This window comes from Notechis scutatus, chromosome 5 (assembly GCF_049901735.1).
Source record: "Notechis scutatus isolate UNSWTSFEM ecotype Mainland chromosome 5, rNotScu1.2, whole genome shotgun sequence".
Lineage (NCBI taxonomy): Eukaryota > Metazoa > Chordata > Lepidosauria > Squamata > Elapidae > Notechis > Notechis scutatus.
Window position 1 is genome coordinate 91,039,014 of NC_142013.1, and position 26,283 is coordinate 91,065,296.

The 26,283-nt window shown below is 39.0% G+C and overlaps 2 protein-coding genes and 1 long non-coding RNA gene across 5 annotated transcripts in view; 1 reads left to right on the forward strand and 2 right to left on the reverse strand.

The window, feature by feature from the left end:
- Positions 1-1,199: 1,199 nt before the first annotated feature.
- On the reverse strand, positions 1,200-1,861 carry LOC148130579 (uncharacterized). The gene is made up of 2 exons (XR_015749916.1): positions 1,562-1,861; positions 1,200-1,516 (listed from the first exon to the last, which is right to left on the reverse strand). It is a non-coding gene; the product is annotated as an uncharacterized LOC148130579 (long non-coding RNA).
- Positions 1,862-2,500: 639 nt separating this feature from the next.
- The window catches only part of UBAC2 (UBA domain containing 2), a 95,399-nt gene continuing 71,616 nt past the window's right edge, over positions 2,501-26,283 (forward strand). For 2 of the 3 annotated variants that reach the window (XM_087967310.1, XM_087967311.1), the window contains exons 1-4: positions 5,564-5,750; positions 11,288-11,415; positions 13,632-13,751; positions 19,085-19,191. In XM_087967310.1, the coding sequence (XP_087823436.1) occupies positions 5,720-5,750; positions 11,288-11,415; positions 13,632-13,751; positions 19,085-19,191 (386 nt within the window). In that variant the 5' untranslated portion in view covers positions 5,564-5,719. Of the gene's footprint in view, positions 2,594-5,563; positions 5,751-11,287; positions 11,416-13,631; positions 13,752-19,084; positions 19,192-26,283 lie in introns of those variants that run through there. The other variant, XM_087967309.1, reaches the window with a different exon arrangement.
- On the reverse strand, positions 22,454-24,222 carry GPR18 (G protein-coupled receptor 18). Its single transcript, XM_026668931.2, has 2 exons — positions 24,095-24,222; positions 22,454-23,595 (listed from the first exon to the last, which is right to left on the reverse strand). The coding sequence occupies exon 2, from the start codon at positions 23,575-23,577 to the stop codon at positions 22,585-22,587; it is 993 nt and encodes a 330-aa protein (XP_026524716.1). The 5' UTR covers positions 23,578-23,595; positions 24,095-24,222; the 3' UTR covers positions 22,454-22,584.

A 26,283-nucleotide genomic window follows, 5' to 3' on the forward strand; every position in this document is an offset into this window, starting at 1 on the left:
TTTTTGGAGGTCCAGAACTCACACAAGAGCACAACCCATTCGCACGCAGCCTCTACCGTCCCCCAAAATATGTGAGAACAGGGTGTGTTTTCAAGAATAGTTGTCAGGTACTGGTGAAAGTTGGTGTGTCATCTAAATGTCATGCCATGTCATCTTTGACATGCGTGACATATGTTTGCCATCACTTTTTTTGTAGCCATATATGTTATACAAAAACCCAGTTTTTCTGATTAGTTTATAACACAGCTAATCGTGTTCATCCCACAAGCCATAGTTAATTTAATGAAGTTAAATGGGTTGCATGAACCACTGACTCCTTAGATGAAATTGAAGAACTAACTGCACATGACTGTTGCAAATAGATGTCTTAAAAGTTTAAAAATATAAAACTTAAAACTGTGGACAGAATAAAGGTACCCTGAGAGGGATGGGAATATTCTGACCTCTTCATCACAACTATATTAACCTCTTGGATTTGTCCAATCACTGATTTGCCTGGGTAACTTTTCCTTTCAACCAAACAATGGAATTAGCTATGTTTCTCTGATTTTTTAACATCTTTGTCCCAGTGCAAATTAGTGCATAATATCGCTTCCAGGTTCTTCGGTAACAGATTGTGATGTTTTAAGCATGCAAACAACTTGTACAAACTGGAACTATGTTAGCTGTATTAGCACTTGGCATAAGTCCAGCTGTATGTTGTGCCAAGTCTGCTAATACAAATGTTTATTAAAGAATGGTAAATGCAACTTCCAAAGTAAACAAATATCCTGGGACCTTTATTATTATTATTGCTTTTCTTTTTTACCTAAGAGACAAACTTTTGAATTTCAATATTAATGAAATAGGTTTTCCACCAATAATAATTTGTGGGATAAAAACAAATAATTAATAAACTTAAGCAACATAGATCTCCCCCTTGTGATCTAAAATCCAGGCAAAGTGAACAGTGAAGAAGCAACCCAAAACTGCTATTCAAAGGAGAACAATCCATGTTTGAAGGTTTAAAATTTTTCTTTTTATAATTTCCATCCTCTTGGGTGGTTTGGCAAATCATTTTTTTTCTCTTATATATATAGATAGCACAGCCTACAAAAACACCCTTTTCAATGGCTGACAGAATAAAAAAAAAGGGGAATACAAGTGGAATGCCATAATAAGGTATCCTATAGTTTAAATATAAAGAATCAGACACAACGTTTAGGAAACATATTTATTTTCAACAAAGCCTTGAGTTGTGATTAAACAGCTGCATAGTGTAAGGGGATAAAACAAAGGCATTCTCATTATCAAAACTGAACAACTTACCATGTGGTATGAATATTTTCAAACTATGCCAGAAACTCAGCCAGAGTTAAGCATTGCATGTTTGCAGTTGGTCAACTATTAAGCTCTTTAAGCACCACTGCAATTCCTGATTTTATAATGTAACAAGTACAGGAGAATTTCAGTAGTGAAATGAGACATGACTGAAAAATCTTTTGAAAAATTGTTAATTATAGTATCTTATCATCAGCTATAGCCATTGCTTTAAGAACTTGAGGAAGCAAGATCTAAATACTAAGCCTCTCTGTAGTACGATTACTATGCACAACACAATGGCAGCCTCCATCATTGCAATTATATGTGGTTTAGAAACAAATCAACAGGCTACTATAAAGCCTCTTTTGCTTGGGCCATTGTACTGAAAAGTATTGGCTTTTTGTTTTCTGAAAGCCTCTGAACAGCTATTCATAAACATCTGTAGCCAGCTGATTGCATCCCTGGAAAGGGCTATTGTTTGGATGCTGTGTTTGAGGCTGTGCTCAGCCTCCAAAGGTCAGGAGTTTACAAAAAGGAAGCGCCAGTAATATTTATTTATTTATTTATTTTATTTATTTATTTGATTTGCCAATTGTTTACAAGATAATAAGTATAAGTGTATACATAGTTGTGAATACATGAAATGGGTACATATAAGAAAAATAAAAGAATAAGAGAAACAATAGGACAGGGACGGTAGGCACGTTGGTGCGCTTATGCACGCCCCCTACAGACCTCTTAGGAAAGGGGTGAGGTCAATAGTAGACAGTCTAAGGTTAAAGTTTTTGGGGTTTGGGGAAGAAACTACAGAGTCGGGTAGAGTATTCCAGACATTGACCACTCTATTGCTGAAGTCGTATTTCCTGCAATCAAGTTTGGTGCGGTTTACTTTGAGTTTGTATCTATTGTGTGCTCTTGTGTTGTTATGGTTGAAGCTGAAGTATTCATTGACAGGTAGGACATTGCAATGTATGATTTTGTATACCATGCTTAAGTCAGACCGAAGACGGCGTAATTCAAGGTTTTCTAGTTCTAGAATTTCAAGTCTGGTGGCATAAGGTATTCTACAGCGAGTAGAGGAGTGGAGAACTCTTCTTGTGAAATATTTCTGGACTTTCTCAATTGTGCTAATATCAGATACGTAGTGTGGGTTCCAGACTGATGAATTTAATGTTATTTTTTTCATCTTCTTGTCTTCTAATGGCAGCAAGGTATAAAGCATGCCCATTTATGAGATGCAGCTGTGAAGAGGATGAACCTAGAACCAGAAAGAGTTCTGAAAATTGTGTCTGTGAGTAACGAATTTGAAAGGGCACATGCTGATATCAGTTATAGAAAGAGGCCTTGTGTCTTGACATGCTATTCTTAACAGTTACTAAGCTATTGTCAACTCCAAGATGTCTTGGAGATAGCTGGAATAGAAACAAGTGTCTTGTTCAATAATATTTGCTTGTATGTAGTAGTCCTTAACATGGAATGGTATAGGGTCTCTTGCTTAAACATGGAGTTGGAGTAGAAGACCTCCACAGTCCCTTCCAGCTCTATTCTGATTGAAACATTCTCAATAAAAAGGAAATAGTAGGAAACTCAGTTAACACTGAATTCATCCTAGAAGATCATCAGGCTACCCACCTCCTTTGCACAATTATCTGCATTATATGGCATTTTATTGCTTTCATGACTGAAAGGGCTCATTTTCACCTGCAAGTCCGTGTCACAGGATATCCCTGAAAATGTAACAGTAAAGTGTACTGGCTCACAGGCTGAATTATCCATGCATTGTATGACATGTATATAGATACACTCAGCTCAAGCATGCAGAGAATTATTACCAATGACATGGTCTACAATTTTATTTAGGTCATAGTCTAGTATTATAAGGATACTATTATTAAAATATTGCATTTATATTGTAATATATATATATATATATATATATATATATATATATATATATATATATATATATATATATATATATATATATATTTGTTTTCTGAGGTTCTCGGGTATTTGTATGTGGATCTTTGGTTATTCGGGTTTTCTCCCGCGTAAGATTGGAAGTATCTAGAGCAACGTTTCGATGAAGTCTCATTCATCATCTTCAGGCTTCTGTCTTCAGCTCTGTGCTTCATTCTGAGAAGCACAGAGCTGAAGACAAGCCTGAAGATGATGAGTGAGACTTCATCAAACGTGCCAGATACTTCCAATCTTACGTGGAGAAAACCGAATAACAAAGATATATATATATATATATATATATATATATATATATATATATATATATATATATAGTTTCAATATTTATCTCAAACTCTATAATATAGCCACCATTATTATCATCCATTACTAATATACAATTCCTCCTCCAAGGAAATCTGAGTAATGTGCATAGCCTGTCATAAATTAATGGCAAAGAAGGATTTGATTTCACTCGTTATTCTTAAATCCTAACTCATTTAGCCAGATTTAGCTCTGTGTCCAGAAAAGCCCCCAGTGGCCTAAATTACACAGGAGCTGGCTCCCATAAAACCGCCTTGATAGGTAGGCAGGATTTTGTCCTTAATTCATATTACAGTGAGTTGTTACAAATAATTGTTGCAATTATCCTATTTCATTCCAATGATTAACAGTTTTACTTTTCTTTGAGGCATGCATTAATTTTACCAGTTTAGATGTCTTTTCTACGTTGGTTTTTAACATAGAACAATGGAGTCCTAAGAAAGAGGGAGCCCTTTTGTATTATACCATGCCCCCATACATGTCATAATATCTGTATTGCCCTGCTATGACAGCTTAAAAGAAGGCAAACTGCATATACGTTTACCATTAAAAATGGGAGGCATGAAAATGTGTGCATGTGATGATTTCAACTCTTTATTGAGACACAGGAAACAAATGCCATTTTGCAGCCCAGTTTGATTAATCTGTGTTTCCCTTCCTCCTAATTATTAACACGGATAGGAATCTCCTTTTCATCCATAAGCACATTTCAGAAGCTCAAGAGCTACAGGCTTTACATAACATACTAAGTGATTAAGCCCTGTACAAGTAGCCCTCAACTTACAACTGTTCATTTAGTGACCAAAGTAACAACGGCACTGAATAAAGTGACTTATGACTATTTTTCAGTTATAACCTTTCCAGCATTCCTATGGTCATGTGATCAAAATTAGATAGCAATAGCGCTTAGACTTATATGCCGCTTTACAGTGCTTTACAGCCCTCTCTAAGCAATTTACAGAGTCAGCATAATCTGAGTCCTTATTTGACAACTGTCAACCGTGCTTGACAACTGGTTCACACTTAGGACTGTTCCTGTGTACCAAGGTCATATGATCCCCTTTTGCTTTCTTCTGACAAGCAATGTCAATGGGGATGCCAGATTCACTTAACAACTGGGTTACTAACTTAACAACTTCAGTGATTCACTTAGCAACTGTGGCCAGAAAGGTCGTAAAAATGGGGCATAACTCCCTTAACCCATGTCTCACTTACCAACAGAAATTTTGGGCTCAATTGCAGTCGTAAGCTGAGACTCCCTGTAGTTTACACCAGCATTTCTCAACCTTGGCAACTTTAAGACAGAATCAGAATAGAGCTGGACGGGGCCTTGGAGGTCTTCTAGTCCAGCCCCCTGCTCAAGCAGCAGATCTTTATATCATTTCAGACAAGTGAACATCAGACAGGTGACACCTGTCAAGGCAGGTGACCCTCAATTCCCAGAATTCCCCGGCTGCACCCAAAGGACCCTTGCAACCACTTCCACGGTTGAGATTTTCTCTGCAAATACGCACCGAGGTTGCACCTTAACTTCCAAGGCTGCAGTTCCGCAGCAGATGGCAGCATCCCGCTGACCTTGAATACTATATGCAGGGTCAACAAGGGGCGACTCCTCGAATCTAGGGAAACCCCAAGCACGTAGGCTGGACGGGGAAGTCAAACAAAACAGAAGGGAAACCCCAGCCGGCCCTTCCGCAGCGCTGCCAATGCCAAGGAAACGTCCATGGGCGCGACTGCAGAGTCACCGGGGCCACTCGACGGGATGCTCCCCTGTGCATTTCCAAGCAGGCCGGGACTCCTATCGCGCTCAGCTAGGTTGACTTCAATCCGAGCCGCCCACCCCAAAGAGGCAGAGGCCTATTTAGACGGAGACGTGCAAGGACCGAGAGAAACCGCGACCTCGCCCGTCCGGGAAGAAGAGGAAACGGAGGCTCCGGCAGGGGGCGCTGTGCGGGGCTCTCCCTGCCCTGCCGGCTTTGACCCATCCCGGCCGCCTTAGGAGGAGCTCCCGGCCCGGCCGTCTCCGAGGCTGCTCGGCCTCCGGAGGGGGGCTGGGAAATCAGCGGAGCGGCGGCTTTCCCGAGGCCAGGCGCATCGCCAGGGCAACCATTTGCCCCCCTCCCCGCCAGGGACCATGTTCACCAGCACGGGCTCCAGCGGGCTGTGTAAGTATCCACGCGCCTCCCCCGCCCGGGAGGAGGGGCCGCTCCACAGGGCAAAAGGTCGGGAGCCGAGCGGCGCGGTGAGGCGACTCCTTGCCTTCCTGCTTAGCTGTGGGAACGGCCTCTCCCTTCAGGGGCTGAACCTCCACCCCGGTGCTCTTTCCCGGCCCGAGCGGGGGCGCCTCTTGCCAGCCAGGGGAGGAACGTGGCTTTAAAGTCATATCGGCTTAGGGTAGGGGTCCCCAACCTTGGCAACTTTAAGACTTATGGACTTCAACTCCCAGAATTCCTCCAGCCAGCCATGCTGCAGGTTGGATACCGTGCTGGCTGGCTGGGGAATTCTGGGAGTTGAAGTCTTTACGTTGCAAAGGTTGGAGATCTCTGACTTCGGGAATATCTCGAGCGGCTCTTGCGACTCAGTTAAATAAGGGGGGTCTTCAAAATGGCTGTGGCATTCTGGGAGTTGAAGTGTACAAGTCTTAAAAGTTGCCAAGTTTGGAGAAACCCCCCCTCCCCCTGGGTTAAATTAACCTGAATAGAGGTGAAGCAGCGCTCTCCTTTCTAGCCAGTGCTGCTTTGATGTATGCTTTCAGCGAAGATTTTGCTTGGTGTCTTCCCCCAGGGTGAATCTCAGAATAACTTCATTGTCACTTTGAATGCACATTAATTGGCATACATTAAAATGAAATTCTGTTGCATACAGCCCTCAAAGTGTCACCACCTCCAATGTACCCTACAATCTTGTAAATGAAGAGAAACATAGCTCCTTATCTTTTTCTTTATAATTGGATTTATATTATAGGTACTTCACGACTTAACAACCACAAGTGAGCCCAACATTTAAGTTGCTGAGTGAGATATGTGTCAAGTCAGCTTTGCCCCCATTTTACAACTTTTCTTGCCACAGTTGTTAAGTGAATCTGGCTTCCCTATTGACTGCTTGTCAGAAGGTTGCAAGAGTTGATGATAGGACCCTGGGACATAGCAATTATCATAAATATGAATCAGTTGCCAAGCATCTTAAGTTGTGATCACATGCCCGTGGGGATGCTGCAACTGTCATAAGTGAGAAAAGGGGTCAAGCCACTTTTTTCAGTGCTGTTGTAACTTTGAACGGTTGCTAAACAAAGAAGAAGAAGAAAAGAAGGAGAAGAAGAAGAAGAGGAGGAGGAGGAACAACAACAGCTTTATTGTCATTGTACAAGTACAACGAAACTGTGGATGCACCCCAGCAACTGTTTGCAATACAATAAAACCAGAGCACTTAAAGATGAAGATAAGAAAAATAGAGTACCTGCATCTCCATTTGCAGTTAGAGAGTACAATATCTACGAATATACACAAAATATACATCCAACACTGACCGTGATGCTTTGCCGAGTGTAATACACAAGAGATGGATTGTACTGTAATATGTTATTATATATCTGAATGAGGCATTGCAATTTCACATCTTTTCACATCTTAATAAGGTACTGATAAACAGTTGCTAAATAAACTGTTGTAAGTCAAGGACTACCTGTGCTCCATTTTTTCATTCTGTTACCATCCAGGTGGCCTGCAACAGGAAAAGGTGCAAAATGTAAACAGAACAGTTAGAATTAAAACCTAACATTTAAGTAACAAACACTTGGTGGAAGAGATGTGGTTTCCTCAACTTTCTAATTTTGACAGTCAAGTGGGTGGCCATAAGGGTTTCTCAACCTTAGCAATTTTAAGAGCTGTGAAGTTCAACACCCAGAATTCCCTAGTCAGCTTGCTAAATGCAAACCTATTCTTGCATACCAATAATGGAATTTCCAATAACAAAGATATCTTCACTTTTACTAGTAGTTTTTTAGTAGGAGAGATAAGCAGTCCCTAAGCTGTAAAGTCGGGCCTTATAGAGCAATATGGATACTTTGAATTATAATCACTAGACAACTGGCTACTAGAACAGATCTTTCATATGGTATCATGATGCTTCCTATATACTGTATCTGTCATCAACCTAGAAGTTGAATTTTGCACAAGTTGTATTTTCTGGATCCACTTCGAGGGAAGCCCCACGTGCATTGCTATAATCAGGTTGGGTGGTAATAAGGGCTGGATAACTGCTGTTAAATCTGGCTGGTTCGGGAAAGTTTGCAGTTGGCATTCTGATCATAGTTGTGTAAACATGGTCCTCACCACAGCTGCTACTTGAAAGTCCAGTTACAGCTGGGATCAGGGAGTACATTCAAACTGCAAACTTGCTTCTGCTTGGAGAGTGTAAACTCATACAGAATAAAGCATCCCATTGATACCAAAGTCCAGCTTTTCATTACCAACACTACTGTTCCCCCCCTCCAGATATAAATTATATTGAATAAACTTATTCCAAACAATAATGCATAGGATTGGGCCAGCAGGGATTAAAATAAATTTTAACTGTGACCTAATTAAATTACCTAGTGAATGGTTTTAAGCCACTGTAAGTTGCTATGTTTGCATAAGTACATTAAACCATGCACCATGGTTTAGAAACCACAGTGACAGGGTTCACAAAACATTAAGCCACAAAACCAGATTAACTATTTTAAAGTTTAATGTGGTGTGTGAATCAAATCTGTGCTTACATTTCCATGACTCACTAGATACAATTGCACAACACCTTTTACTGGACTATTTCTAGCCCAACATGTTGAACAAATATAGAAACATGCCAGTTCAGGTGAGAAATTGTTCTAATACCTTTCCCCAATTAAATGGTATTGTACAATGCAGGAACCTAGTAACTTTGAGCTGGTTGTGAACTGTTCAGTTAGTTCTCCAGGTAAATTAAGCACAAGTGCAAAGTGGCTAACAATGTAAGTTAAAAACTAGAACCTGAGTGTTCTGTACAAAAAGAACAACTATATTTCTACAATATGGTAATTAGTTGAACTTAGCAATGGTCAGTTTGATATTTCCTTTTTTGATAATTATCTTGAGCTAAAATAAACCATAATGTTCACATAACAACGTGGTTTACTGAATAGAATGTCTTCAAGTTTTCTGCATGGTTAGTGAATTGTATATGAGCCCAGTGCTTATAGTATATTTATAGTGATCTAAATTAGACCAGATTAAAAAAAATAATGAAGATATGAAAGAAATATTAATATATGATGCTAATGTGATTTTACAGAAAATGCTTGTTGATGCAAATAACATTATATGAGGATACCAATTCACTATGTCTATGTTCATATCCTTAAGCAGAGCTTGCTTTAATCCTGATTTGTTAAAAAATGTACAAAGCTTAATTCATGTGTTGCACTAAGGCAGGGGTGTCAAGCTTGTGGCCCGCAGGCCAGATGCGTCATGCACTGGCCACACCCACCCATTTTAGTGAACGGGAAAAAAATTGCGATATATCATGTGATGACATGTCACGAGTTTGATACACCTACACTAAGGGCAAAATAAGAATAATTTGCTTTACACATTGTTTTCAAGTAGAGTTTATCCATTAACATCTCTTAATATAAAAACATCCTTTCTTAAATAGAGGAGGAAATGTTTCCCCCCCTCTTGGAACTGTTAACATTGAAGCAGTTTTAAGAGGCATTGTTTAAATAGTATTTTTCTAGCAGACTGTCATTTTTATACCATTCTAGGAAATCAATATATATATATATTTCAATAGTTCTTAAATCTTTTTAAATGGCATGTACTCATACTTCAAAACGTTTTTCTAATCTTGAGAGTGTATAACAGAAGGACAATCTCCCTTTAATTCAGTTGTTTAATTTATACAGTGGAATAGTGTTATTCTAAAATGGAATTCATGCCCCTTTCATTTATATGACAGCTGAATTTGAGTTATTCAGTGGGTAGAATGTGGAATGTATGCAAAAGAGATTAGAATATAACAATCAGAATGTTAAATTGCAGAATTTTGGGTAAATTATTAAATACATCTATATTTCTGTGTACAAACTATTAACAATTGTTTTAATAAAGTAACAGGAAATAAAACACCAGATAAGAACCACAGCATTGTAATAGGTAGAGCATAAGGTATGCATAAACAAAGCAGTAAAATTAACCTGGAAATATTGCACTCATGGTAGAAATTAATATGAATATTTATCATTCTCACCTTCCACATTAAGTCTATGATTAGATGTAAATCCCATAAGCTACTTTTTCTTCCCAGTTAATTATAAAAAAGGAAGCTGAAGTATTCATTATATATAAAAATGCCCCAAGCCACAAAGGAACTTTCCAGGCATTCTTAACAAATGGAAATGGTAGCTGGCTATAACCCAGTGCTTTGCCCAAAGGAATGCCACTAATCAAGAAAAATGAAAACAAAACAACTTAGAGGAGTGATAGGGAACCTTCAGTGTTTCTTAACAGCATAGCAAGGAACAATCCCAGTGATTTTATGATTAGGTGAATCTTCCCTGGCAGTTATTTTGCAAGAGCTCCCAAAACATGTTCTCAAAATCCTAAACACATTGACTTCCACAAGTAACTTATTCCTCCCTTAATGACTAGTGGTATATTTGGAAAGACAATAGAGATCTTGCTATCAGATCCCTTCCTTGCCTTACAAGCAATCTGCCTTATTCAAATTACAGCATCTCAGATGGGTAGTGAAGTCATTTGGGAAGAAAGGACAACATACCATTTACTGCATTGTAAATGTCCTTTTCCCCCCTCTCCCCTTAATTCCATCTTGTTTTTTTCCAGATCTCGTGTTGATTTCACCTAACAATTCATTTATCTTACAGAAAGAATAGAAATCCATCCTTATAGTACAAGGGTCTTCAAACTTAGCAAGTTTAAGACTTGTGGACTTCAACTCCCAGAATTCCTGAGCTAACATGACTGGAGGAGGAATTCTGGGAGTTGAAGTCCACAAGTCTTAAAGCTGTCAAGTTTGAAGACCCCTGTATAGTAGAACACTCTTTGATAGTAAGGTTTCTTCTGTTTCTATTCTGTGATCTCTGTGCTGTTGGGCTGAACACTCACTCACCCCAATGCTTATGCTAAGAACATTGAGTAATCATCTATCTGAGAATAACAATATTGTAAGCAATTTATTTTCCTTTAAATCAAAATTTAGAAGTACATCAGGTATTTTGTTAGTACACTTTACAAAGCTCTAACTTGCTTGTGTATTTCAATCTGATTTCTTCTAATCGAAGAAAAGGAAGAGAATGTTTTTATATTTCCAGGGCATTTCTATAGGAGACTGGAATTTTGTTTCTTGCAGACTCTCTGGATTCAGGCACCAGGTTGGACTGAATTTTCCCAGACAAAGCCAAAGTGCTGCATCATTTTCTGGCTTAGTTTGAGCATTTGAAATGAATTAGGTGGTTCCTGCATGCACCTAGTTGGTTTTGTTTTCGTAACTTGAACCAAAATTCGGATAATATGAGGTGGAAAGTTCTTTTAGTAGTGTAATAGATTTAATTGTAAACATATTTTTTTTAAAAAAAATTAGTACTTGATTGCTTTTTTAAATTGTTTTAAGAATCCTCACCATAACTTTATTGGATATGTGTGTATTTTGTTTTCTTTTGAAGATAAAGCACCTCTCTCAAAGGGTCTATTAATAATACCAAGCATCTTCTCGCTACTGCTGGCTCTACTCTTTCAGCATTATCAAAAGTTCTTTACCTACAATCTGCAAGCAGTAAAAGAGGAATTTCAGGTAAGCAGCAATTGATTTATAATATTGTGACATGGGATAAGCATGGGGCTGGTGTTCTTTATTTTTTTAATATGAGTTCTGGTGTGAATATTTTGAACTTTAAATTTAGAATGATGTCGCACTCCATACCACAACCAATAGCAGAGCAACATTCATGTAAAATGTAGATATGTGAGAAATGAGTTGTGGCTGCAGTGTGGGAAGGAGGAAGCCTCTAATTTCTTGTTAGTTTTGCTAACGATTAATTAACGTGTGTTTTGTTGAAACTCTTCACAATTAAAATCAGATAACAATGTTTTCAAAGATGTTGAGTTAATCCAAAGGTGATGCTGGTAACTGTGGAGAAAAACATTGTCCCAAATGTATTTCAGATGAGGGGAACTTGAGTTGACAGTAGTAATACTGCTAGATTTTGTGCTTTATACATTATACTAGGTGGCATCTCTAAACCCGGGACATCAGCCCCTATACATCTTAATTCATAGGGTTATGATCTACTCCAGGTAGTTTTTTCAGCAAAATTCCTGGCCTAAAAATGAGTGTATATTTGCACACACATTTTTGGGAGAGAAAAAAAGGGTTATTCTTTGTTGTGTGTTAAAACTGAAAGGCTGGGACTATGGACCATTCTTATTTTCTTTTTCTCCCACCCTCAAATTGATATAGAGATAATGGAATTATGTTAATACTTATGACAGTGATAACTTGTGCCTTTAAGCACGTAGAAAGTGGTTGGAATGAACAAGTGATGAGGAATTGGAGTCCTTCTAGTGCCAGTTTCTGCTTGTCTCTCAGTAGTGGTTCTTTTTTTACTTTCTTGCTCTCTTCCCAGCTGAACTTAACTTAGAATGCTTTGGACTCTGGATGAATGAAAAATGATGCATACAGCAATTGGGGGGAAAGTCCTCCTTGTTTCGTTTCAGACAGAGATCTGTTCCCTCTCCCTGCTGTGTTTATAATTAAGACAGAAGAAAAAAAATATAGGTTTGCTCAGCAGCATATACCCTGTTTCTCCAACAATACGGCCTCCCCCAATAGGAAGTCCCAGCATGTTTTATAGGCATGAAATGAAATTAAGCCCCTCCCCCCAAATTAAGGCCTATATTAAAACATGCGAAATGGGGGGGGAATGGTGTGGGGGGGCTTGCCGTTAGGAAGTACTTTTGTTGCACACCCAGATATGGTGCTGCCTGTGTTGACCCCGATACGAAGTGCCCCACCAACGCCGAGGTCAACATCCAAGCTGTCACCGCCAGCCCGCCTGAAGATGCAAGGGGGGGGAATTAAGTCACCCCCAAAAAGACGACCTAGCCATTTTTTCGGGGCTCAAAAAAAAAAAAAAAAGACCCGGACTTATTATATGAGAAACACGGTAGTATGGAGCTTGTTCTGAAAATAATATCTGATAATAGGGCCGCAAGGAAAAAAAGTTAACATGGGCAAAATATTTATAGCTACCTTTAAGCATACTTTAAAGCCTGGGTAGCTGAAGCATGCTAACATTTTTCATTTCCTTGTATCTTTAAATGGAGATGAAAGGTAATACTTGTTCCAACAATAGCACTGTCCTTGCTAGAAGGATTCTTTTTGACAACTATTAACAGCATGTTGTGCCCTTGTGTGTTTTACACCTTTACTGTGCTATGGGCTGGTGGTTTTTGGAGTGTAGGAAGAACTTCTGTAGGTAAATGGAGCAGAACTATAACTGGAAAATGTGACTTCAGTTAACATATAATTTATAAAGTGAAGGTTATAAGGAAAAGAATATATTCATATACGCCCTTTTTTTTTTTGGTAAAATAGCTTAGGGAAAAGAGTAGTTGACATTTGGAAGCTACATTTTGTCGTCTCTCATTATGACACAAACATGTTTTGGAGTTGGCAGGAGATGGAATCTGCCTCCTGTCCCTGAACAGAAATGGGGATGCTGAATTTCAGTGACAAACCACCAGAAACGTTGATGCTACTTCCTGCCATTTCATGAGAGAAAACAAAACATTGGTGTTTCAACATATATTTAACTTCATTGTCTTCAGAAATACAGAAGGAAATTTGTAGAAAAACTTGCCTTCTTCATCATTGCAATATCATCCTGCCTGCTGCACCTCCCCCTGCTTTTTAAAGTTCATCTACCAGCTGCTAAAGTTTGCCTGCTATATATTAAATTTCCATAAAATGCAAGTGGAAACTATGATTACTGTTTTGTTACCTTTTAGATTTGGAGGCTGCTGTGTGGACGAACAGTGTGCCTTGATCTTAAAGACACTTTCTGCAGTAGTTTACTTATCTACAACTTCAGAATATTTGAAAGGCGGTATGGCAGTAGAAAATTTTCAGTAAGTTCATGTTCTGGTTTTGTTCTCATGTTTCACAAGTAATATATTTACATTCCTTATTTGTCTTTCTTTTTCCTATTCCAGTATTTAGTACAACTGGTATTCAAAAATTCTAGGGAGCCATTTTTATATTTCCATTTTAAAATGGATTTTTAAGTAATAAAGTAAGCAAAATAATTGCTATTTTATTAGCTCAATTAAACTTAATTTTAGAAAAAAGATACCTCCTAAAATACTTCGAACCTCAACAAAAGGCGATAGTGGAAAAGCTTGGTCTGTTTCTAAGCTAAGTCGGTTGCTACGCAAATATGTCATGAGAAAAATAGCGGAAGCCCAGAAATGCGTTTTAAGGGTTGGGACCCATACTATGGAAACCTTGCCCCCAAATTACATGATGCTCCAGTTTTGTCTACTTTTTGCAATGCAGTAAAAACACCCATTTTGGGGAGCTCTAAGTGGAAATAATGAACCCAAGCTGCTTTTACAAATTATTTTTTTGTAATACAGGTACCCTCAACATAACTGGGATCAAACTCTTGGTTGTATAGCATAGCAGTTAAGCGAGATGTCATACAACTGGTTCACTTAACAATTGCAGCCATTAAAACACGTTGCAGGTCATTAAGCAGACAAGAGTCTCAAATAAGGAACGTGGGAGTGCCTTGAGGTTGGGAAGACTATGGGAGCCCGGCACGTAACTCTCCACTCAGGAGCTGAAAGTCCTCCCTGTTAAAATCCAAGCAGAGTTTTCAGCCCCTGAACAGGGAGAAACTGGCACGTGGTCTGCGCTGGACCTCTTAGGCTCTCTTCCAGTCCCCTGAGGCGTCCTGGACTCCTTAACTGCATTTGGCTTTCTGGTCATGGCTGAAAATCTTGCTTGGGTTTTGGCTCCTTCTCGCCCTGGGAACTGGCTGAAAGAGCTCCCTGCCAAAGGAGTTCAGCCTTGTGCCTGCTTGGATTTTGGCACAGAGTTCCTTCAGAACTCTTGGCAGACAATAGTAGCTTGCCATCTTCTTTGACTCCCCCGTTGAGGGCGATCACAGGATCACGGGGTGCTTGGCAACCTGTCATAAGGGCAAACAAATTGCTAAGCACCCGGATCGCAATCATATGACCACAGAAGGGCTTTCTATCAGGGGTCCCCAACCTCTGGGCCGCGGCCCACTACCAGGCTGTGAGCTGTTCAGAAGTGGACTGCGGAAGTGGCAGGCAAGTGCGTGCACACACGTCGCCCTTGTGTGAGCAGCAGGCAAGCGCATGTGCGCCTGCTCCATTTGTGTGAGCAACATTTGTGCCCACTACTCGTGCAAATGGAGCTGTGTGCTCATGTGCATGCTTGCCCACCTCTCTCACAGAACCATTCTCTCCCCGGGTCTGCAAAGCCAGAAAGGTTGGGGAACTTTGCTTTATATAGTGTAATGTATATATTTATATATTGTAAAGCACCCTTTCCAAGGCTGTCATTAATTTGGATTGCCATAAAGTGAACCATCATAAGTTAAGAACTTACGAGTGTTAAGTAAGTAATATGTATAGTGTTATACATATATTTCACTGTTTTTATTAGTCCATATCTAATATACAGACTAGTACGTAGCAGCCTGAATGAATGAATGGCCATTTCTATTCTAAGGTAGCAGTTGAAGATGCACTCTCTGTGTGAGTGCATGAATATGAACTGAAGTGTATAAATTGGGTCTTGGTTTGCTCCTGTTCTATCTTGCAGAAATCCACAAGACGATACCTTTAGAGATCAGTAATAAAGGTCCTGGACAGCAGGAACTTGGACAGAATTCAGCTAACAGAGCAATTTGCTCCGAGGTTTTACGAGTTACGTATATCCTCATCTAACATGTATCACTTACCTCAAGTGCTGCCTTCTTGAGAATAGGTGTCAGTATTCAAAAGATCAGCTCTCATTTGTCGAACTTCACACTCTATTTCTGATGTGTTTTGGGAAGGAATATATTACTACTTCCTAAAAAGTAGAAAGGCCTATTTGGGACATTGCTGTATTGTAATTGCTTCTTGTGGATACCAGGCCAGAGTATAGTGCTCCATTTTCAGGAGCTCTAGATTATTATTTTCTTAGATTAGTAATTATTACTACTGTATTAGGTCCTGGCCTAATGTCAAAGTTTATGCTGATACTGTACTTTCTGCATGCCTCCCTGTGATCCCCAGGTTTCTCTCGATGCCTTCCTTACAAAGCTGTGCTGTGCTTATCATTTGAAGCCAAGGCTTGTGACCATTTTGTAGACTAATTCCATATATTTGTTACAATTCATAAGCAGTATGGTTACCTCTTTCTTTAGTTAGCATTAAAATGCTTCAATTAGCTTTAAAAGCACTGTAGTTTTAATAAATTACTAGATGAAAATGGCATGTAGCAAAATAATATGCTGCTTAAATATTTTGTGACCAGTGTAGATCATGGTTGTACAACCTTTTGACTTGCCAGGGCGCATTGAGTGAAGAGGAGTTGTCTTTTTGCATATAAAATATATAGTTAATGTATATAAATAACAGACTTCCTTTATTTTTTATTATCTTGTGGGGCCACATTACTAGTTGTCCAGGGTCACATGTGGCCCGTAGGCCACATGTAGTATAGATATAACTACCTGGACTGTCCATTCCATTCCATTGTGAATGCCTTGGAAGAGTCACAGATAATTTATGCATTGTAAGTGAAATTAATGCATAACATATATCTGGTTGTGGTTCTCAGAGAGTGAAAACTCTTGTCATCAGCCATTCATTTGTGTCTGACCCTCGGTCACTCTATGGATCACCACTCTCTATGCCTGTCTGCCTTACACTGCTTCTGTCAGATCCTTCATGGTCATCCCAGTGTCATCTTTTATAGTGTCCAGCTAGCGGGTATTAGGTTGGCCCCTTCTTTTTTGCCACTGATCACTCCCAGCATGATTGACTTTTCAAGGGAGTCAGCTCTCATGAAAAAATATCTGTTTGGTGATCTTGGCTTCAAGTGATATTTTTGGTGAGGTTCAGTCTAGGAATTCTTTATTATTTTTGCAGTCCATGGGGTGCATAATAGTCACCTCCAGCACCACAGTTCAGAGGCGCCCACCCTTCTCCTATCAGCCTTTTTCGCAGCCATAAATAACAATTGAAAAAAATTATTGCATTAACTAATCTGCATTTGGTTGTAAGGCATTTGTCTTTACTCTTCCAGATGTTATTCATGCCAGATATTGTAGTTCTTCCATGTGCTATGCACCTTCTGATCTCCACACTACAGTCACCATTTTGGTTGATTTTAGAGCTCAGGAAAATCAATTCCTTTACTGCTTAGATCGTCTGCAGTCTGACCTGTGTGTCTCTACAGTTGTCATTACCTTTGTTTTCTTGATGTTAACGTGCAGTCCGAATTTTCCATTTTTATCTTTGGCTCTCAGAATTAACCATTCCAGATCATTCTTGCTTTCCGTGTTGTATCTGAGGTTGTTGATATTCCTACCACCAATTTTAACCCCAATGGTAGATTCCTCCAAATGTGCATTTCTCATAACATGTTGACTAGTATAGGTGACAGAATGCAACCTTGCCACAAGTGCCTTTTTCAATTCTGAACCATTTTGTGTGTCCATATTTCTGGCTGCCTGATCACAGCAGAATGACTGAATGAGCAGGATGTGGTCTGGTGATATTTGCAGTTCTTTGAGGCAGTTCCAGAGCTTGTCATGGTCAACACAATTGAAGGCTTTTATGTAGTCAATGAAGCACAGAAGTAGAGATCTTTTGGTATTCCATTGCTTTTTCCATCATCCAACATAGAGTGGCAATATGATCATGTGTTCTTCTTCCTTTCTGAAATCCTGCTTGTACATCAGGCAGTTCCCTCTTGGTGGTTGGATTCAAACGTTGCTGGATTATCTTCAAGAGAATTTTACTTACCTGTGATATCAAGGCTTTGGTTTGGTGGTTGAAACAGTCTTTCATGTCACCTTTCTTTGGTATTGGATGTTCTGACCCAAGTCACACAGACAAGGCAGGTCTGCTCATTACTCACCACAGTGACAATCCACCCACCAATGGTGATGGAGAAATTCCGCTTGAGCCCTCAGTTTTCCCTGGATTTACAAACTAGGTCCCAGCCGGGCCACAAGGCAAGAGGGAGGTAACAATACCAACAAGTCCAGAGTTCCAACAACCAAAGCACACTCCAAGAGTGCAAAGTCTGAGAGCCAAGTCCAAGTCCACAAGTGTCCAAGGTTCAGAGTTCAAAAACATAGTCTGAAGTTCAAGGAACAGGATCCAGGAATGCCAGGAAGAAGCACATCCAAAATGAACAGGTGTTTCCGACAAACACACCTTCCCTCCTTGTGAAGAGGGGCAGGGCTGCTTCCTTGCAAGCAGCCTTGCTGACCTCCTCTGTGCCTCTATCCGTATCAATTGATATGTATTGCCATAATCTCATCACTGACTGCTTGAAATCTTTCTGTGGTTCTTTTTAGTATGAAACCCACTGCTCTTCTGATGGTATCATTGTCAGAGTAGTATATGATATGACCATCGGAGTTGAAGAAGCCACAGCCAGTTCAAAGAACTTCAACTGATGCCTAGTATGTTGAACCTATTCATTTCGTTCTTAACAGTGTTCAGCTTTCCTAGATTTAAGCCATTGATGTTCCATGATCCTAATTTGAAGGTCTTTGAACAATGGAAAGATCTCTTTTCACTAGGAGCTGTATCAACGGCTGGGAAGATCATTAGAATTTATTCCATCTGCTAGAGTTTGAATCAAGCAGGTCTAGCTCATGAGCCATGTGCAACCCTGAACAGCTAGTAATGCAACCCCACAAGATCATAAACATTAATATGTAATTTATATATGTTTATTATATTTTTATATGCGATCTAAGACAATTTCTCATCACTCAATACAGCTGAGGCAGGCCAAAAAGTTGGACATCCATGATTTAAATGTTGATGCCATTAATGTTGCTATTATATTCTCTTGATATTTATTAACTCATTATTTCCCACTACAATCCTGTGGGACTTTTGTGGTTCACAGATAATGCAGCATTAAGACTCATTGCCTAACATGACTGACTATTAGGCAAAATCAGACACAGTTCCTGCAATAGAAATGCTCTTATTTTATCAGTAACCTGAGCATTCAGTTCTGCAGGTTCATTACTCCAAAATCTTTGTTTGGTAGAATGTGGTCTAATTTTGCAATTCTAATTTCTCCACACAAATGTTGTATCTTTAGATTTAGTTCAACATTGTATTTTTTTAATGGATATTTTTTTTGTTATAAAAGGTGGACAGTTTGTGATTATTAATTTTTATTTTTTCAGTCATTTTTACTGGGCTCCTGGATGCTATCAGTGATGTTTGATTTTGTCCTGGTAGAAGCTATTGAATATTCTTTTGACCTCAACATCAGCAGCTTGCCTTCAGGATTGTAAGTTTACTGTTAAGAGACATTCATCTCTCTTTGTATCTTAAATATTATTTCTAGGGCTATTGAAATTTATAAAAATGAAATGTTTAGTATTATTAATTTGGGTTGTGTGAAATTCAGCTATTCAGCAACTGAATGTTCTTTAGAACTATAGAACTCTGTGTTCTCTCTTTAGAATTTCAGAACTTGCTGTTCTGGAGGTAGTTTAACAGTTCTCAGATAAATCTTCTGAATCAGAAATAATTCAATCTCCTGGACATAGCAAACCTGTTAAGGGCTCTGACCAACATCTGGCTTGGAGGTTTTATTTCTGGAAACTGTCAATTGCCCCAGAATGGGAAGGTCTGGAGAAGCTCACTCCCCACCCAGAAGAGAAATGAAATTCTTCAGAATGCTGCATTCTCAAATGTAAGTTTAATACTGTATATCTATACTGCTAATGATTTGAATCTGTGCGGCATATTCATTGATAGGTGTTCTGCTTTTCCCCTTTACTGTTTATCAAATTTGTAAGGCCACCAAGCAATCTCACAGATCTCCTCTGAAGTGTCATCTGATTCTCTGGAGCAGATTTAGGGTGAATACAGATAAATAGCACAATTAATTCCAGATGCTGTTTTACCAGTTAACGGATGCCTTTGGATTCAACTCTGGATCTCCAAAATTTATTGTGTTAGCCAATCATGACTGGATAAGCTCGAAGTCAGATTGGCTGAGCTATTAGTTGCCAACAGTTGTCACAGTAAGCAGAGTGATTATAAAGAGGATATGATTGTATTTGAGACAAAAAACAGCTGATAACTTTCTTTATAGCAGTGACAGTCATTTGAGAACACATTTGGGAACACATTCTATTTGATGTTAAACTGGTGACACCTGTATTGTATCAGAATTTGCAATACAAAAAGTTTCTCTACGAATTTACTTTTATTGCTTCATCAGCCAGGTTCTGTTCCAGGATGGAAACCCTAAATTCAAGTTTACATTTAATATCTTGTTAAGCATTATTTAAATTCTCTTATTCAGAAGAAGTGTTTTATTTGACGCATTGTTAGGCATTTTCTTCCATGTCTCCATTTTAGCTGTGCTACATTAAGTATCATTTTCTTTATTTTTTTTCATATTACTTGGCAGGAGAAAGAGCTTTGGTGTTCAGTTCAGCATTATTGCAGATGCAAAGTATCTTGAGCCCAGACATTCCCCTCTCTGCTGTTCAATAATAAAAATGATAACAAAATCTATATTATAATACTAGATGCACAGTAACATATGCAGTGTGCAGTAACACCTGAATATGCATTCGTCTTGGCACATAAGTAAACTAATATCTCCCCAAGTTAAAAACATCTCCATATTATTTTCTTGCCACTAATACAGAAATGGCTTGGTATTGCCTTTTTCTGAGATTCCCCACTTATGTTTCAATAAGGTTTACAACAGTGAATTTCCTGATTGTTCCCCATGTACGAACTAGATCAGTCTGACCATAGCATTGAGGAGATAGCCACCTGTTTTAACAAATGAAAGCACATGTAAATGATTCCCAGAAGTAATTTAAAACTCATTAGTATGTTGGAGATTTTTTCATTTTGCCTTAAGGGATGTACACATGAAGACTTAAATTTTTATTAAAGATGAAACACTTGATTTAGAAATATGGAATTCCCACCCCCTTCCAATACTGTAAACATTGAAATCATGTGATTGTATGTATGTATGTATGTATGTATGTATGTATAATATTCATAGATTTTCACAGGTACAGATATGCAGGTCTTGGTGTGTTTGGGTCTTTTCCCGTGTAAGATTGAGAGTATCTTGGCAACGCTTCGACGAGGTCCCATTCGCCATCTTCAGGCTGGTGCTTTTGGCTTCGTGCTTTGTGCATTCTTTTTCTAGCACCTTAAAGCCACAGGACATGAAATTAATTTTGAGGGAACCAAATTAATCTCCAATACTGAACACTTCAACAAGAGAATAATCAGGAAAGCCATCGAAATAGAGAAACATCCCCATAACATGAATAAACGGGACGATACCTCCCGCCTACCAGATATTTGGAAACTAGCCCTTATCAACAAATGAGTCCCAGCCATGAAAATCAACACCGGACCCGAAACAACACATGATGCCACCACCAATCTCCCTCACCAGACTCAAACCCAAACCTACCCCATAGACGAAAGGCAACCAACATCCAGAAACCAGACCACGGCTGCATCACCACCTGCCACACACCCCGACCCCCAAACCAAGCAAACTGACACACACCATGAACACATAGCCAGGCCTCAAACTCGGAGCCAAACCAAAACCCGGAACGTCACATCACAGCCACCCGCTCAGGATATCACATCACAGAACTCAGGAGGTTACACCACAAAACCTCAGGATGTTACAACACAGCCAATGACCCAGGAGATTACAGCACAAGACCCAAGATGTCAAAACAATAGAACTCAGAAGATCATCACACAGCCCATTACCCAGGTCATTACAACACAGGAGGCTGATAGACACACAGCCAATACCTCAGCCACACATGTTCTTAAGAAAAAGCCAGCCAATCTGCAAACTTCAACTCCATCAACCAATCAAGAAATGATAACACAGCCAACCTCCCCACCAGTATATATAGGGAGATGGCAGCTCTGATCACGCTTTGCTCGCACAAGCACGAAGCCAAAAGCACCAGGCTGAAGATGGCAAGTGGGACCTTGTCGAAACGTTGCCAAGATACTCTCAATCTTACACGGGAAAACACCCGAACACGCCAAGACCTGCATGTGTGTGTGTGTGTGTGTGTGTGTGTGTGTGTGTATTTTCCCACGTCATTATAGTTGTGCTTTTAAAGTTGTAGCAACGTTTCGGCAGAATCTCATCTGCCATCATCAGGCTTCTGTATTGTGTTCATCTGTGAGTCACAATACAGAAGCCTGATGATGGCAGATGAGATTCTGCCGAAACATTGCTACAACTTTAAAAGCACAACTATAATGATGTGAGAAAATACCCGAACAAAGCTGAATACCATACATACATACATACATACATACATACATATATACATTTGTATCGCTCTCTTCTTAATAAATTGTGCAACTCATAGAAGTTATGAAGCTGAAACCTCAGTAGCAAAAATAATGCTGGAATAAATAATGAAGGAAAATGGAATATATTAATATGAAAGAGGCAGAAATGATTATGCATTTCAAGCTAGACTAATTTCTTTTTCAAAGAAAAAAACCAATTTAAAAGACGAATAATAAAAACTTTCCTGTTCAAACATAATACATTTATTGGAAATTTGAGTTTATTCTAAGCTTTACTTAGCACATGTATATGGTATTGCTTTGAAATGTATTTGTATTGTATTGTATTGCTTTACTTGCTTTATATGATCCCGCTGTTAATATTACTTAATGAATGCATACTACCAGACCGTATACTTTTTCTCCGAACACTTCGAAGATAATTACGATAAAGCATAACACTGATAACTCGGGCCTGAAATTGCTTAGAAACTAGGTAGTAAAGGATTATATCTAGACATGTGCTGAGATTCATGAGGAAGGTGGTAAATGCTCCCCAAGGGTTGTAGCTTGCTTCTCCATTTTGGAGCATGAGAAATGTAAAACAAATGTGAAAAGGCACAAAACACACAAGCACTTGGGTAATTAGTGTCACAATGATTCTGATCGATCTTTCTTTAGCCCTTGGTTTTAGCTTGGAAGTTCTTCCACGAATTATACTATAAATGATGACTAGATAACAACCAAGCATATTAAATATGGGAATCAAGAAAAAAAATATTAACCGAGAAAAATTTAACACATTGACTTCCTTTAGGTAGATAATATCCATCATCTTTATGCAGGTAGTGAAATTTGAAGTTTTGTCTGGATCAGAATATAAGAAAAGCAGGGGAGAAGTTGTCACAAGAGTTAAGATCCAAAGTGTTGTGCAAGCCATCAGAGCTTTGCTTGTGTTCTTGAGTTTCTTGGCATATTTGGGTTGAACAACAGCCAGACATCTATCAATGCTTATAAAAGCTAGCAGCCATATTGCAATGCTGGGGTAAAAAATAGTGAAAGCACTAAGAATCCGGCAGAAGACATCTCCAAAGATCCAAGAGCGTTTCCCATAATAATGCATTCGAAAAGGCAAGGTGAGTATAAGCAACAAGTCAAGCAACGCAACATTCATCATGTAGATAGTAATAGTTGTTTTCTTCTTGGTGGTACAGCTGAAGACCCAGAGAGCTGTAATGTTTACAACTAAGCCAGTTGTAAAAATGAAGCTGTAGAAGACGAGTGATGAAATTCGGTATTCCTCAGGATAGCTATTTTCAACCATTGTAATTAGACTGTGATTGTAGTTATTCATAGCTTTCTAATACGTTATCTAAGAAAAAAGCAGGAGAAAGATCAAGTTTAGCTATCAATTAGAACAGTTTTGCATTGTAAGCACCAAGAATCAGACAATTCCAGGTTTGTACTGTACAGAGGGTACTCTGGAAAAATTGAGTGCATTAATCTTCAAAAGCATGATTTTCAGTATTCTGTTAAATTGAGAATTTAACTAGCCAAACAGTTAGTGTAATTTATATGGGCCTCAAGTCTGAGTTTGCTGTAAAAGAATTCCAGCAAGTTTTATTTTATTTATTTATTTGTTAAATGTATTTGCTGCCCATCTCACTATGGGCTTACTCTGGGCAGTTTACAGCAATAAAACGGGGGGGAAAGTTTAAAAAATATAAATGTAACAATAGCAAAGGGATAAACAATACAAATAAACAAGGGAAGTACAATAATATGAAATAAAAAGATGGACAGAGGGGAAGCAGGGGGGAAGCAGGAAGTGCAGCAGGGAGGTGGGGTCAGCTAATTAGACCAATAGCTACCTCCAAAGATGTACTCGCCTGTGAGTACCCAGGTCATCCGGCAGGGTCAGGTCTTCAGGCTGTTGCAGAAGGATAGGAGAGTGGGGACAAACCTCACCCCAGGATACAGGATGTTCCAGAAGTCCAGCGCTGCAGCAGAGTAGACTCTTCTTCTGGACCTTCTCTGGAGTTCCTTGACCGTTGGGGTCTTCAGCGGGCCTCCTCTGCTGGGACAAGTAGACAGAGTTGTTTTAGCAAGACGAGACGGTCCATCAAGTAGTCTGGTTCTATGCCATGGGAAGGCTTTATACCAATGGAATGACTTGCCTTCAGAAGTTGTGGGTGTTCCAACGCTGGAAAATTTTAAGAGACTGGACATCCATTTGTCTGAAACGGTATAGAGTTTCCTGCCTAAGCACGGGGTTGGACCAGAAGACCTCCAAGGTCCCTTCCAATTCTGTTATTCTTTTAGTGCTCTAGAAAAAGTGCTCAGCATTTCTAATTAATGTCATCGCCAAAAAATCTCTGCAGTTTGTTAAATACAAGCAATTTGACACATTAAACATTGGGCAATTACCCATAAATAGCTCCCTTTCTAAAGATTTAGGGCAAAGGTCTTCAACCTTGGCAAGTTTAAGACTTGTGGACTTCAACTCCCAGAATTCCTGAGCTAACATGACTGGAAGTGGAATTCTGGGAGTTGAAGTCCACAAGTCTTAAAGCTATCAAGTTTGAACACCCCTGATTTAGGGATTGCTTTTATCAACTCATTTTCTCTCATGTCAATGACTCTTGGTAAAGATGAATCTTATCTCCTCTGGAATAATTAAGACAAAATGATATCATGAAAGTGGAGGGTATTTGGCTTTAAAATGATGCAAATTTGTTTGGTAGCATGGTTTGAAAGAGGAAGCTGGTCAATCATGTTGAAAGAGAAGCTGTGCTTCCCTTGCTCTTGCAGGTGGGCTGCAGATATTTGCTGCTTTACATCTGCACTGACTCAACTCCTCCTTGGCTTTTGTGGGTGAAAGAGAAAGAGTTCACTCTTTCTTCATCATTCCTGTGTCTGCACTGCTCAGAGGGTAAAATATGTGTTGTTTTTGAACATGGCTACTTTCTACTCTTGCAGAGGTTACAGCCAGATCTGTTTAGGTGCTGCCATTCCACTTAATCGTGATTAGACTTGAAAGTGGGGCAGTGACCGTTTCAGAAAGCTCTGAATGATGAAGCACAGCAAGACTATTAAAAGGACAAAGAGAAATAGAAATGAGTTACCTTCCTTCACTATCCTCAATTTAAAAAGATTTGCAGCTATCACAAAAATAGCTGCTGTACTGCAGTCCAATTTAGAAACTGTTGAAATTCCACTATGTATGGTATAATAGCCAACTTCTCTAGTAGTTTCCAAAAATATTGTGTCCTTTCCCATAAGAATGGTCTTATAAAGCGTTACTCTACCCTTTACTTTACTCTAGTAAAGCTTTATTACTGTACTTTTTCTGGAGGAGATCCTTAGTCAATGTTAGAGGCTGCATTAGTGGCTACATAGATTAGTATCTGTTGGTTTATTCTAATGGATTTTAGGTTACACAAGAAGACCCTACCCTCTTCATCTGACATGCTTGCATGCACATATTTATAAACTATGGACTTATGTGCAGTTTTCTGGATTCTCATGACTCAGTATTTAAATGTTTTGCACAACAGCCTCAATTGAAATTTGCTAGTATGTGGCTTATGTTTTTTGCGAACTTAGCCAGTGCAATCAGGATCTCCACTGCTTTGGATTCAATTCCAGACAGAATCTACAGGGCAGACCCCTTTGAAAAGAAATAGCTGCTGTAATGAAATGCAAACAGCTATTTTCACATCCTCCAAAACACCTTTTGGAAAACAGATCAAGAATACTATAAAGGCCTGTTGTGCAAATCCGGCACTGTGTTATGTGAACATAAATTTGTGGTTGGCTGGACGGACTTAGATGTTGTTAGTAATTTTCACTGGCTGAGATGGTTGAAAGAAAGTGATAGTGAAGCTATTCATCCATTGGTTGGGTTCTTACAATGTGCTGGCTGTGTTTGCAGGAATGCTAACACAAGATTGATTGTTCCTTGATTTGCTGAATAAATACAAATTTATGTAACTATGTAGAAAATACTAAGAATTGTACAAATAAAATAAAACCATTATTTGAAGAGTTTTGAAGTAAG